General features: G+C 38.8%; 2 protein-coding genes and 1 long non-coding RNA gene across 6 annotated transcripts in view; 1 reads left to right on the top strand and 2 right to left on the bottom strand.

Moving 5' to 3' along the window:
• Window positions 1-559: 559 nt before the first annotated feature.
• LOC121947801 lies at window positions 560-3,928 on the bottom strand. The gene is made up of 4 exons (XR_006106112.1): window positions 3,841-3,928; window positions 1,206-1,297; window positions 748-764; window positions 560-644 (listed from the first exon to the last, which is right to left on the bottom strand). It is a non-coding gene; the product is annotated as an uncharacterized LOC121947801 (long non-coding RNA).
• Window positions 3,929-7,079: 3,151 nt separating this feature from the next.
• cd40lg (CD40 ligand) lies at window positions 7,080-9,648 on the top strand. The gene is made up of 4 exons (XM_042493646.1): window positions 7,080-7,641; window positions 8,282-8,324; window positions 8,433-8,531; window positions 8,624-9,648. The coding sequence occupies exons 1-4, from the start codon at window positions 7,441-7,443 to the stop codon at window positions 9,010-9,012; spliced, it is 732 nt and encodes a 243-aa protein (XP_042349580.1). The 5' UTR covers window positions 7,080-7,440; the 3' UTR covers window positions 9,013-9,648.
• A 2,837-nt stretch (window positions 9,649-12,485) lies between these two features.
• Window positions 12,486-15,034, bottom strand: part of arhgef6 (Rac/Cdc42 guanine nucleotide exchange factor (GEF) 6) — a 31,041-nt gene continuing 28,492 nt past the window's right edge. For 2 of the 4 annotated variants that reach the window (XM_042492828.1, XM_042492830.1), the window contains one exon: window positions 12,486-14,992. In XM_042492828.1, the coding sequence (XP_042348762.1) occupies window positions 14,870-14,992 (123 nt within the window). In that variant the 3' untranslated portion in view covers window positions 12,486-14,869. The remainder of the gene's footprint in view (window positions 14,993-15,034) is intronic. The other 2 variants (XR_006106106.1, XM_042492829.1) reach the window with 2 other exon arrangements.

Genomic DNA, 15,034 nt, shown 5'->3' with positions numbered 1-15,034 from the left:
TTAGTGGGCTTTGGCGATCAGATATATCCACATAGTTGTTGTAAATGTGGGGCATACCTGGAGGGTGTAATGGGTGTAAGGTCTTCGCCTAGTCTGCATCACTCTTCAGCCCCTTACCCAGAGTCCCACTCTGCCATAAAGAAGCAACCAAATGGGAGTTGGTGCGTTGGACAACTCAGAGATGCTCCAGAGGCCAATCTCATGGGTTTTACTAAAATAATATTATTATTACTTTTATTTTAATATTCTTTGTTTTTATTTAATTCTGTCTTTTCAATGTACTACTCTGTCAGTACTTACTTATTTTATGCCTTCATATCACTTTATAAATCTCTTTTTCTCTTGTTCATATGTCCCTGCACTTGCCTTCACTTGTTTTGTTATCACCGCATTTCACAATAAAGGAAGATTTTAAAAAAACTATTCATTTCTCACCATTGCTGATATCCAAGTCTTTAGTTTCCATGTCGTCGTTGTCAAAGTCAGCTTCCTCTGAACCTCCAGGTTTGAAAGCCACCTTCTGACTGTCTGCTGGAGGAGTTTGGGGTGGACGTTCCCACTGGTTTGACGGCAGCTGTACTGGAGCCAGTTTGCTGGCATCATCTCCATTAGTGGAGTTTTACAGGGAGCAGGGGCTGTTTCTCCTGAAGTACATTACAGTGTTAAACTGAGATCAAGCATGTCACATTTTAGGCAAGGCTTCTACAAGCTTATTTACTCCAAAACAAACTAAATTTTTATACTCACATTTTGTCTAGTCCTTCCTTTGTGGTCCACAGTGGAAATCGGAAATTTGCAAGTTGAAATTGGGAAATTCACACGTTGAAATTAGGAAATTCACATGTTGGAATTGGAAAAAATCACAAGTTGAAATTGGTAAAATCTGCAAGTTGAAATTGGAAAATTTGCAAGTTGAAATTCGCAAGTTGAAATTGGCAAAATCGCAAGTTGAAATTCGTAAATTCACAAGTTGAAATTAGTACAATCTGCACGTTGAAATTGGAAAATTTGCAAGTTGAAATTCCTGTGTTGAAATTGGCAAAATCGCAAGTTAAAACTTGCAAAATCACATGTTGAAATTCGCACAATCACAAGTTGAAATTCGTAAAATCACAAGTTGAAATTCCTAAAATCGACATGAAACCGACAACGCTTGAAATTTGACTCCCACATTCACTCATCACAAGCTGTCCCGTGTGACACACCTCGGGCAGGGTTTGAGCCTGCATTGAAGCTACGTCTCGTTGTTGGCGGTCGGTGTCCTCAACCACTGGACTGTCTCGGGCATCAATGAAGTCTACAAAGCAGAAGGAGAGAGAAGATAAGACCTTAGATTTAAAGGTTCCCCCTTCATCACCCTGCAGAGAAACTAAGTTTCCTGCACACTTAAAGCTGTTGTAGTGTTTTTCAAGTCTGTTCTAGAGGCTCTTTAGGTGGTTCTGAGTTTTTGTAACTTCTGAGTGTTGAATCAGTTTATTGTCAAGCTGCTAGTCAAACCAGATCTCGGTGTCCTTTTGTCCCAGATGGCCTGGTGATCAGGACACCAGGTTTATACCCAGCTGGTCTAGTTTCAGCTCCAGGTCTGGGAGTTGTTTTTCAGCAAACTCATGCCACTTTCGATTCAGTGACATAAGTTGATCGCTGAGTGGTATGCTGCTCGTCAAATGGTGTGCCACTTTTGATTCGGCGGTGTAAGGTGATCCCTTGGCGGCACCTTACACCACCGAAATGTGTATTTTTCCTGTCTTATTGACAGTGTAGCACAACATAGCACAATAACTAAGGGATGTATAAATTTAAGTTAAGCCTGTTGTGTTGCTAGGATATGGGTTGAGGCTTAAAGTGAATTTATATCGGCATTTCCTAGCCAATGTACTAGGAATGTTGAAATTAATCGTTTCTAAGATGCATTGTGATGCGGACATGGACGATTCTGCATCGATGCAGTGACAGCCCACAATCAATAATAGCCATATAACATAGCTTTTTGATTTTCTATCCATGGCTGGACAATAAAGTTTTTAAGTTCAAAAGAACTCTCTGGTAGCAACCATTAATTTAATATGTTAATATTAATATGTTTAATTTAATGTTAATATTAAAATATATTCTTTTATGCAGAAGTACACTGCACTATTTAAACTGTTCTAAAGTTTAATGCAATTTTATTATTTACTGTCGTAAATACTCCTGTTGTTTGCTGTGTTTAGACTCAAGTTATGACTCCTGGAAAGTTCTTTTTTGGCTCATGGATAGTTCTTTTTAATGCAAATTTCAGTGATTGTGAATTGAATTATGTCTCTCTTTGTGTCTCTGTCTGCAAAGTTGTGTTCTCATTGCTGACTGTCTTGGCCATGTCTCCCTTGGGAAAGAGATTCTTAATCTCAATGGGACTAACCTGGTTAAATAAGGATTTCATAAAATAAATAATGTTTGTGAGGTTTGCCACATTCATGATCTTCAGTTTCCTTTCTTAGAGATTGACTGCAGAAGCATTAAATTTTTTTTGGTATTGGAACATTTCGATTTGATTTGTAAATAAACCTTCTTGATGTAAATTGTAAAAGGGGACTTCATATTTATCTGCTTGTATTTACTGATGAAAAAGTAGCCATGTGCATCGATATAGAAAATTGAGGATGCAATGTATCATGATGCTTCATGGACTCAAATCCATCCTTGAAATGATAATCGTAATTGGAATTTAAATCAAATGTAGAGATTAATGAGGATGCACAGCCTTTTGATTTACGCTGAAACTATTAAGAAAGTCAGTCTTGGCTAACATGGCTATTGTTAGCCTAGCCACTGTAGCCAGTCTGACTAATCGATAACAGAAAGTTATAGAGAAATAATAATGAAAATTGTGTTACTTTTTGCATGTTTAATGATAAACCGCCCAGTCACGGCACATTAACCAGGCATAAGTAAGGCATATTTTTTATCATTCACCATATTTTGAACAACCAGGTTGAGATCATTACATGTGGCATAAACCATCTGCCCCCAGTATAATTTGGGTATGATACAAGTCAGGATATTTTCCAACTATGATCTATCTATCTGAAATGACAATGTGTACTGATTACACCTAATATAGTTTTACTGTAAACTACAACACTGGCTAGATTCTGCAAATAATGTTTCATCAGCTTTGAGGGGTAACTTACAGTCAGTAACTTCATTCATTAACAACTCCTAAATCTCAGAGCTTTCAACATTTTTCATACAGTCTTCATTATTTTATAGAGAAACTTGGTCAGGACTGGTCAGTCATATACAAAACGGCATATACCACTAGAGTAGGAATCATCAGTCAAAACCGGACCACTCCTGCACCAGCGGCATTTGCTATTGGATCAGAAGTTGTAGGTCACTAACCTACAATATATTATTTTACTCACCAAACTGCTGCAACATTTTTTGCAGACTCCTGAAAAAATCTAGGGTAAACACTGGGAACACTGGGCATCTTAGTCCCATTAAATGTTGATGCACACACGAGTAGAACAACACAAGCAAAAAGACCCCATTATGTCCAACAGGAAACAAATCAGAAAAATAGAAAAAACTCAAGACAATAAATACCACCAACAAATAAAAACTCATTGTAACTCATTTACTCATTGTAAACAGAAGCCTAGCATTGAGCTAGGTGAATTAGGCTACATAAACCAACCCCACACATTTTGTAGTACAACAGCAGAATAATCATCACCAAGACTTTAAACTTTAAACTGTTCTGCAGCAACACAAACACATTATAGCAAACAGGAGCAAAAGAAGGGACTGTAGGCTACAAATGTTGTCTGTTATTATCATCTCGAGTTGTGCACTCACCTGTATGAGTAACTCTGTGAGCTGTGTCCACGCCAAGTCCTCCATTCAGTCTGCTCTTTGTCAAACTTCTCTGCTCGTTCATTTTAAAGCAAAAACATAAAATGTTGAGCTGAATGCGGTCACATTACAGTTTATTTTCAAAAACAGAATAAAATCCCTTGAATGTGAAATCCCTCTTGTCAAAGCTCTGACGGACGCACGTTGACGCGTACGCGTGTTAAGCACGCACCTGCGTCCACGTCGCAGATGTGTTTTTGGTCATGAGCGTGCACGGCGCGCTGAGCATTAAATGAGTCAGTCGTTAAAGTAGACACAACTTTTCTTGGGGCTATGTCTATGCACAGTAACCAGAGTCCACACGGAAGCAGACTTAACTTGATTTTGTCGTTACGCATTTGAAATATTAGGTTCGCTCGAGCTGATCTGCCTCGCCTGGACTGCGCACGAGAGCAGGAGGCCCCATCAAGAGGCGGTGACAAAAAACTGCCATCAATCCGGACAGATTTCTGACTTTCCCAGCAGCCTTCAGTCTGTACAGGAAGTCGCAGAAGCACCTACATCCTGTTAGATTAGATTCCTATTCATTCAGATCTTATCATGTGGTTTATCAGTCTGCTTACAGTCTCCTGTTATTGCATTGATGGGCAATGTAAACTTTTCCAATATTATACAGGCGATCTGTGATTTCTGTTCATAGTTCAGCCTTCATTTACATGAATTCTAATGTATATCGGCATTGTATCATTTTTCTGCTGTATATAAATATATAAATGCACTGAGCACATCTGTCACCCCAAACTGCATCAATAAATCAAAGCCATCATAACACCTCTCATTGCAGATCAGTCACATCTGTACACATTATTTTAAGGATCCTCACATCCCACTTAGACTGCTGACCACAAATTGTGCTGTTTAATCCTTTATCCTTCTTTTCCTTCCTTTTTCAAAATAATTAAAACACTACAATAGACTGTATAGTTTATGATGAATGTATTTAGTCTTTGTGACCGCAAAACATCGAGCTCAGTCGAAACATGTACTCTGTACCTTCAAATAAGACATATAGATTCCAAATCCCTGAAATTCAACAAATATAAAAAAGTTGGATGAGAGATGAAGCAATGTGTATTTATAAAGAATTCCATCTAAAGTCTCACTAAGACTGAGACTAAAACAAAGTCTTCTGTAAACAGGGCTGCTAACTTTTCAGTGAAGTTTGTAGGGAGATTTGGAGGGAGGTGAAATTTTTTTGGTGGTGGAATGTGCCGTGCAGCAATTTTTTCCTTACACAAACACGGCATAGCCTAGCTCCTTTTGTGTAAAAGAAGTTTTGATTAAAAAAAAAAATCTTTATTCTTTCAAGTGTTACAACAACAAATAAAAATGTATGATTCACTGTTCACTACATACATACATGAACGTGTGTGTGCATATAAATGCTATATTTTTACAATTGAAAATATTTGTAACCACTAGGGGACGCTGTCAGCTATTGTAAAACAATGTTTTATATGAAACTTGCCATTTGCATGAACATCCTCTGAAAGTTATTTAAAAAATCATTTACAAAGGTGTATTTATTTAGAGATGAAAATCTTTTTTTGTGGATCAGAGATGCAGATTTTATTCAAATGCATGAATGTGCTGTATTCTGTTGCAGGGGTTCTCAACATTTTCACGTCAAGGACTCCTAAATTGATACACATTAGACCAAAGACCCCAAAATAAGGGACATGCCCCCCCCCAAAAAAAAAAATCTACACCTACACTGTCACAAATTTCAAATTCAATTTCAATAATACAAAATAATGTGCATGTTTCTCAACATTTAAAACAGCAAAGGATAAACATGTTGAAAGCTATTAGTAAACGATGTAAGGAAACCAGTTCATAACCATACAATAGTTTAAGCTGGATAAATGTCCAAAACACTAACACTGGGTCAAACAGCCTATTGTCTTTGTCTTTTTTACAGAAGATTAAAAGCTGCACTGACCTGCTGACTAACAGAGACTTATTCTGTTACCTCATGAAGGCAAACCATCATTTTGAAAATGACATAGTTGCATCTGCAAGGTTGCATTATGCTCTCATGCAGCAGCCCGTAAACCTCTGTGTGAATATGCCACATTAAAACATTTTGCATAAGCCTCATCAGGCTCTGCGGGCACCATGAGAAACACTGGTCGGTCTCCTTCCAGGGGAACGTTCCACCACAAACAAGCCAAGTTTATGCATACTGCGGTCGTTACCAGAGACTGACGACCTCTTTGTGTATCTGAATAAATCCTGTCAGGCTACACTGAACTAGATTTCACAAAGCAGGCTGGACTTTGGTCATTGCATACTTGTTAAAAGGCGTCACATCTGAATTCCTTGTGAATTAAATAACTGAAAACTGAAAATATGACAAACTAGTTTCACAACCTGACCTGACTTGCCAACACAAGATCTGTGGACCGGCCCGAAACAGCAACTCCTATAATGATGTGCTGTTTAAATATTCCTTTTGACACCACATTATAAGTGATCATTTTGGAATATTACCTGCATGTGAAACTAATAATATGTTGTGAAATGAGGGTAATTCAGGGAATAAAATTTAAAAAAAAAACCACCTGACTGAAGTAGCACTTATATTCCAGGTGACGCAGAAGGCAGAGTGGACACACACCGTCAGATGTCAGAGGATTAAAACAGTAAAACATTAGATTAGATTATTATTCTTCTCATTTTATTTGAATACATTTATCATCCATCACCCTCAGTCTGACCCGCATATTTATCTATTTCACCAAGAACTGAACTCATAAATAAACTCAAGACAAAAATCAAATCACTCTGGCAAATCACCTTTTTTGTGCATCATCCAATGTAGAACTGTGATGTACTGGGCGATTCAGTGTTCTTCTAATCGTCTGGTTGTCCTTTTCTTTCTCAAATCTTCTCAAATCTGAAAACACCACACAGGGGCCCCCAGTTATTTTCAAGTATTTTCACGAAATAGGGGACCAGCGATTGTATCACAGTGGCCACGGCCCCATCTGGCCACTTGGCCCCTTGGCAGCGTCACTGCACACAGCCAGCTTTATTTTAGCAGTGACCCATAACAGCAATGTTTTATTAAGGGAAAGAGATGTGAATGTGCTATTTCCTGCCTCCCACCTGACTCTGTCAATCATATCTATTGTTGTTGCTGCTGCGGTCTCAGAAAATACCAGCGAACACTCAACACCTTTGTCTATACTCTGCGCACTACTTTAAATATACTAATATGCCAAGTATTGCCACTCTGACATGGTAATACTGAGTAATACAGCCTTGTGTGGCATTTAGGGACACATACCTGAGACAGAAAGGCAGGAAACAAATGCAGTTACGTCAGACAACACAAACACACACATACATACACACACACACACACATACACCCACACACAAACTCACCAAAGGTCAAAACTGATCTGCATGTTGGGGAGTTCAGAGCTTCCAGGAAGTAACGAGAGAAAAAGTCAGTTGCTTAAGAGAGCAGCGGCACAGAAGTGCATGGGATGTGACAGAATCTGGGCCTCTCTAAGTTTCACCGCTCCTCTTCATCATGATCAACACCTACCAGACCAGCCTGGCTCCACCGCCGGTGCCTCCACGCCTCAGCAGGTCTCACCAGGTCCTCATCCCAGGGCCACTTCCATCACAGGGCCACAGCAAGTATCTCGTCCGGTTTTTGGTCGGTGTGGTGCTGCTGCAATTATTTCTGTCGGTCGGAGGATTCATCTATCTGTACAACAAAGACCAAAAGGTAAAAACACTATTTGTTTTTCTTCTTTTAACTAAGTACAGTTTAGATGGATCAACAGTTTATGGCACTGCGCCATGTATTAATGCAGTAATTAGTAATTTTTCAAGTCATTGCATATTAAAATATTTTACTTTACACCTGCTAGAAAGCCTAACGGGGACTGCTTAAAGAAAGAGAGCCACAATGTTATTTTAAAAAAAACTGTTAAACTTGAAAAATATGTTTTCTTTCAATAAAAACAAACTATTAAGTAGATCTCTCAATCCCATTGTGTCAAATTAATTCAGACTCATTCTTAAATATTAAGCAAATGTTTATATCACATTGTGCATGTTTTTTTTTAAACAGCGTATTGAAGTAGATCTTTTTAAATCTGATTGTTTTCTAATATTCACACATTTTGCTCTGTTAAACTAAAACAGACCAATAAAAGTGTGTTTGAAGCACAGGAAATGCTCATGAACAAACAAGTGGAGGAGTTATATTCACAGCTTATTGTCTTTTTACAAGTTGAGCATTTAATACACAATGATATTATGATATTTAATTGTGAATATTGTACATATATAGCAAGTGTCATTAAAAAAATCTATATTTTGTACCGCCTGTTGCTGATCTTCTGCTTGTTTCATTCTCACAGTTTCCACCTCGGTCTCACTCCGCTAAAATAAAAGCAGGAAAAGGTAAATAAATGTACCTCTTCTTTCTGAAAGTTATTTCATACGCTGAGTTTCGTAAAAAGGTGCAGTCTCCACCTTGTCTCTGATTAAAATGTTGGTTCTCCTCTCCAGCTGATGCCCTCTCGTCAGAGCTTGAAGAAGCTTCCAACAAAGTTTTGGCGCGCATGGTGGTTAAGCAGCGACCACACACACCAGATCAGAAACCTGAACGTAAGAATAATGAAAATTACATATATGTAACGGCTTTGAATTGAAGAGTAAAGGCATTCTCAATTATGTTGCTTCTCCCTCTTTCTCTCCAGCGGGTTACCTCCAGTGGGACTGGGAACACTCAACTCTGACGAACATCAGGCCTTACTACAACAGCTGGCTGACCATCCTGCAGTCAGGTGACTATTACGTCTACTCCAGGGTGACCTTCTCCAGGGGCGACTCCAAGCTCCCCCTGGCCAGCAGAGTGATGCTAAATAAGACAGCAAATGAGGAGAAGATTGTGATGCAGTCCTTCTGCAGCCTGGACAGCAGTGACGGGACTGCAGTGGTCCCTCGCCTGTGCACGGCCACACAGGGAGAGGTGATCACGCTGGAGGAGGGAAACCGGCTCAGCGTCTGGATACAGGACCTTTCACTGGTGAACTACGAGAAAGAAGCCACGACCTTTGGGATGTACAAACTTGGGGATCCTATGTGAGCACATGCATGGACCTAACCTGGACGGTGGGGACTATTTGAGTGGATGGACTTGGATTTAAATTGACTGAGAACACTGTTAAATAGACTGGACCAATAATCAAACTAAAGGATTGTGATCTTTTTGGGGGATTTCAGGGACAAACACATTCCCAAACTATATTCCTATATTTAATTTATTAAATCAAACATATTTTTTGTGTGGCAATGTTGTGAATGGTTGCTCTGTATTTATTGATGCAAATGAGTTTGTATGGCTGTGAAATGAAACTTTGATATTTAATCGAAAATATTTCTTCTCTTCTTACTTTGTCTTGAATCATTTAGATCACATTTAGGTCAGAGTTAGGTCAGAGTAATTTTGCAAAAACAGATGGGACCGATTCTAAACCAAATTAACAATCAGTTTGATTGATTTTCCTTTGAGTGCACTTTTTTTTTGTAAAAATTTTTTTTTGGCTTTTATTGCCTTTATTAGATAGGACAGGTATAGGGTGGAGAGGAGATGACATGGAGCAAAAGGCTGAGGCCAGACTCGAACCTGAGGCCGCTGTGGCGAGGCTACGACCTCAATACACGGGGCACCTTCTCTACTAACTGAGCCACCAGGTGCCCCACTTTTTCTTTTTTTTTTAAAAAAAGGATATTTTATCACTCTATGAACCCTGGGTCGACATTACTTTTCCTGTGCTGCTTTCAGATGAATTTCACAAGTATTTAAAACTTCGAACACTGAGCAAACTATTGCAATTTCTTTCAACAACATGGGAAAAAAAGGCAATGAACAGGTTCAAAAGAAATTGCACAAAATTTGTAGATTTAGAAAAATATTTTTACAAAGCTGGGGAGAAATGTCTGGGGAAAAAAGAAAAAGCTACATTTATAATGATCGATATTACATATTTTAAATTATGTTACAAAATAATTCGATTTTTAAGCACATTTCCCAGCTCATTTTGTTGTTTGTTTGCTTGTTTGTTTCTTGTTGTTGATTTAATTTTCAGGTAATTTTCTTCTACTTTTAACCAATTTCTTGATCACTTTTGGTTCATTTTTCAGTACCTTCTTCACAGAAGAAATCAAGCTCATTTGTTCAGGTTTCAAAGAATTCAACAACCAATTAAACAACCAAAACAACCAGTAAAACTGATATTCCCAGGGTTGCATAAAAACATAAAAAAGATTATTTGGGAAAATAAAGCAAATAAACCCCAAGACTAAAACATCCAGTCAATAAGCATCACATATTTGATATTTTATGGTTTGTATGTCCCAGTATGGAGCATGTCTGGCGTAAAGGAAAGATGTACAGCCAGTTTCTATAAACAAAAGAAAGTTAGTCCTTATAAATAATTTAAATTTTAAAAAAAAATCAGCATTGAGATGCTTGATGAGTCACAACAGGTGATAGACAAGAAATCAAATTTTTACCACATTTGCTTTAAAGTGCAAAACCTACAGCATTTTCATTCTCACTCAGTTTGCATGACTGTGGCTTTCAATTTCTAGGACACGAGCAACCACATCGCACATGTGTATTTTCTCGTAAAGCACAGCCATAAGAAATAGGACCACTCTTGATGTAGGTTACCACTCCAGAGGCGGCAGCTAGATTCAGTGCAAATGGTCATTTAGATGTATAAAGAAATATCAAACCGCTGGTTGTTTTCGGTGGACAGACAGATCTTCTCTGTGGGAAGCAGATTCAGAGTAAATATCCGATTATTTTAACTGCTACACCTTAATTGAATCATTAGTTCCAAACATACACGTTATTTTACTACTGACAGTTTTTCCAAACGGGCTGTAGTCTTTCCATTTTCATTATGTATTTTTCCTTCTTTCCAGGCAACCATTGTTTCCCATTCATTTCCGTATGAATCATTTATCAAACTCTTGAAACTTGTTTGAGTTGTATAACCCATAAGTTAACCTTCTGTTCTTCATCATGTGCTGATGCAGTTCAAATCAAAAACTGTAAATGATAACGGGCGTAGCCATCACGATCTCACCCACTGGTTTTTGGACTGCCATTTTAATGCCTCAAGTTTAACATTTCTGTCGTTGCCATCTTGTGTTTTTTGGAGCCAGAAGGGACCATTTTTGGATGAGTGGTTGGAGCTTTGAAGGAGGTGTGCATTTGACTCATAGACTGTAGTGACGCCTGTCAAACAACCTGTCACTCACGCAGCCCAGTCCAACTTTAATAAAACATAAATAGATGATTTTAAAAAAATAAATAAAAAATCACCCCCGTACAGTTGTTGTGAAGATTGAAACTAGATATAGTGACCAAAATCCTATTTTGTACCAGGCTGTAAACTTGTTTATTTCTGCTGTAAACCGCAGTTTTAGGCACTACAGCAAAGACTTCCTTTTTCTGCCTCGGAGGATGCAGCTTGGTTTAAATGCAGATTGGTCATCCAGTTTTGACGCAACTATTACACATTGCAGTGTCGATGCTGAAACCACATATTGTGCAGCCCCACGTCGACATATATTAAAACTACCTTATATGAACACCTGACTCACAAAAAAAAATGCTTGTATGCTACACTAAGTGGAGGGTCATCTTCAGAGGGTTACTGCAACAACTCATTTCATTACACTCAACAAAATTCCATGACTTTTCCAAAACTTTCAATGTTTCTTTTTTTTTTTTTTTTTTACAAATTTCCAGGTTTTCCATGACTGTGGGAACCCCAAATTAAGTATTCTGAATTAAATGGGCTACCATATTAACAGTAATAGTTCTGTTAAAATGCACATGCAAAGTTGGGTGCCTGGTTGCTCAGTGGATAGAGCGGCGCCCCATATACAGAGGTTATATCCTCGCGGCCGCAGGTTCGATTCCAGCCTTAACCCTTTGCTGTATGTTGCCCCCTCTCTCTTCCCCTTTCACACTTAAACTGTCCTGTCCATTAAAGACAATAAAAGCCAAAAAATATCATCTTAAAAAAAAAAAACACATGCAAAGTTAAAATCTTGCCCTTGTTTACTGTAAATTACAGTTCCAAGTAACTTTAAGCTGTATGCTGACTAATATAAGGTGTTAAGAGTACTTGGTGAGTAATATTTAGAGCTCTACCCATGAAAAAGCAAAATGCAGAGCAGTGCAAGTTTAAAGTAGCACCTCAGACTGAACAAAACTTGGCAGTGCATTTTACATGTTACTTTAGTGGTAGAGTAAAACAGCATGGAAAGTGTGAATCTGTAATCTGGAGGTGTGCATGCATGCATGCAGAGGCGGCAAACTCTCACAGGATGTCTTCTATTCTAGTCACCCCTTCCATCGTGTAAAGGGTTTCTTGCTACTGAGTAACCTACAAATTCCTGAGCCGCACATGTACCGAGTGCCGCGTGGAAAAGCCAGTCTTGGCGGATTTTCCAGCGTGAAATGAGGGAACGTGTAGTTCAAGCTGCACAGTTTGACACGCATTTGAAAGCTTTGGAGTTTTCCATTTCTCACTAAAATTAACGTCAAAATTATTAAAGTTTTAATAAAAGAATGACCATACCAAACACAAAGTACAGAGTGTCTAGAAAAAAAAGCATTACAATACTTGCAACAACAATAATTGCATAGAACAACGTTTCAAAAACAATACACACAGTGGTCTGGAGATAAACAAGATGAAACCGGAGTTCAACCCTCTCCCACCAGTAAGTGCTCGCTGAGGCTATTGGGCATTGAAAACTACAGTATGTGGTACTTAATGAAAAGAATTGAGGGTACAGGAACAACAATAATCTAAGCAGTGAACATATAAAGAGACAGTCACACATCTGTACAGGAGGCAGAGTCTCTGTAAGACGCCAGTTAACTGAGCGTCCCATTAAGATAACCATTATAGATCAGCTTTTTTTTACTTGCTGAAGTGCCCTTGAGCAAGACACTGACTCTGCTGCCAGTGCTGCCTTGTACCCTACACAGTGCTCTGACCTCCCTGTAAAGAAGTGCATGCAAAACAACAGCACTTCTCAACAGGGATTGTACAGTATTCCATTATTATTACATTTTGGGTTATTTCTAATGAAAATTGGGACCTAGACAGTGACCATTACAAGATCAACACCAAGTAATTTGATTAAATAAAAGGCAAATGGAAAATAATGAATAGCCAAACTATGTGGTTGCTTAACCACATGGTCTGACCCCCCCTTTTTTTGGTTAATAAATCGGGTTAATTCATTCATTATTATTGCAGTTTCTCCAAATCTGGCCTACCATGCTGGGACTCACCCAGAGGTCAGTCAGTAAAGCAGTCACTTATTGCATTTCAATAGCATCACTGCTGCTCTGCAGTGCAGCAAAGACTGGATAACAGTGTTGACAGTGCACACACTCATGAGGAAATGTACCGCTGTGGGTCTCTGTAACGAGGCTGCATCTTAAAAAAAAATATGCAAAGCCCTGCTTGTTTTTCAGACCCGAAATATACCCATTAAGCTTGAGCCATTCTTATTGAAATATTACAACAAACCACCTGTGACACTTTCAATATAAATCATGCATTTAGTCCCAGTCCGGTCTTAAACTCTTTTTAAGTTTATCGACCCCGTCGGGAGGCACTTAAACAAGTTGAGCTCTACTCTACACCAAATAAATCTCTCGCTTTATTTCCTGTCTCCATCAGACCGTGTTAGGAGGCCACCGAGGCTGCAAACAGAAGCCTCTGAATTCTCAAGTCATTATTAAAGTCATTTTTCCTCTTTTGTTGTGAAAAAAAGCATATTTTCCCTTAGCCAAAACAAGGATGTTTTTTTCTGCCTTTACACATCAGTGAAGTTGAGTACAATTCCACAGATATAAAGGCAGCAAAACTATATCTATAAGGCTAACACCACAATTAAATGCTTGGGTGATCAATAAATAAAGATTACAGTTTTTCTTTTTAAGTCCAAAATAAAGCAAGGCTATGCAATTAATATGTTAAATGATACTTGAATATAGTTTAGTAAGAAGAGTAAGGGTGACATCTTTGTCATTATTTGCGTACTCTTGTATATAAATGATAAATAGTTAAGCTTTTTCTACTCTATAAAGCAGCTGCATCCCTGATAGCTTTGGAATATATATCTGAATATCTGGATTATCACATTTCTGATGCAGAATTTAGAAACACTGTACATTCATGCAGTTTTTAAACAGTCGAGGGCTGCATTTGGTAACAACTGAATGTAGCATGATGAGCTAACCTGTTTGATTTGCCTAAACACCAACAGAACAGCCTGGAAACTCGCAATGTGAGTGTCAAGGATGGTACAAAAACGCTGATTGCAAAGCGCAATGAATCCGTTTTCCCAGTTGGTGTCTTTGTGACAAATAAAATATGACAAAAAAGTCATGATGTAGAGAGAAGGAAATAAGTCCCCTTGGTTATAGAAACGCATGCAGGAGAACACCTATTAGACTTGATGGCTTCAGACTCCTTTTCTATTTCCAACTGAAGCAAAAGAAGCAGCGGAGAACTTGTTTTTGTCCAAAATGGTTCCATTTGCTGGGGGAGCGTTCACAGTGCCAGTCGCCAAGAGGCAGTACGTTTGAAAACATCCCACTTTATCAGTCTTGGTTTAGCTGAGCTGCTTCACGACGAAGCGTATCCGTGGTCTCATCTAGTGAGGCTGGATCAGGAAGACAGATTAGATTTCATCAGAAATGTCGCATGAAGCTCCAGCGCCTGAAGCGAAGACACTCCAAGCATCATCGTCAGCAGTTTCGACTCTGCTGTGTGTGATTGAAATATGGAGACGCAACATAGACAGATACACAAACACACACGCCTGACCCTCCACAAGCATGCTTACATAAACAAACCCATACGCACACAGCCACGCTGGGACGAGGATGATTGTGTTCAGTGGCTGCTGTCGTCCCAAGCACAATCGTTCTTCTGCTTGGCCAGTTTTCGAACAACTCTTTCCAGCTCTTTGCGAGACTTCTGCTCCTCCTCCAGGAACTGCTTCATCCACTTATTCTCCTGTAAACACACACGGGCAATGACAGTCCTGAACAGAGTGTT

This window comes from Plectropomus leopardus, chromosome 9 (genome assembly GCF_008729295.1).
Source record: "Plectropomus leopardus isolate mb chromosome 9, YSFRI_Pleo_2.0, whole genome shotgun sequence".
Classification (NCBI taxonomy): Eukaryota; Metazoa; Chordata; class Actinopteri; order Perciformes; family Serranidae; genus Plectropomus; species Plectropomus leopardus.
This window is presented reverse-complemented; position numbering and strand designations above follow the sequence as displayed.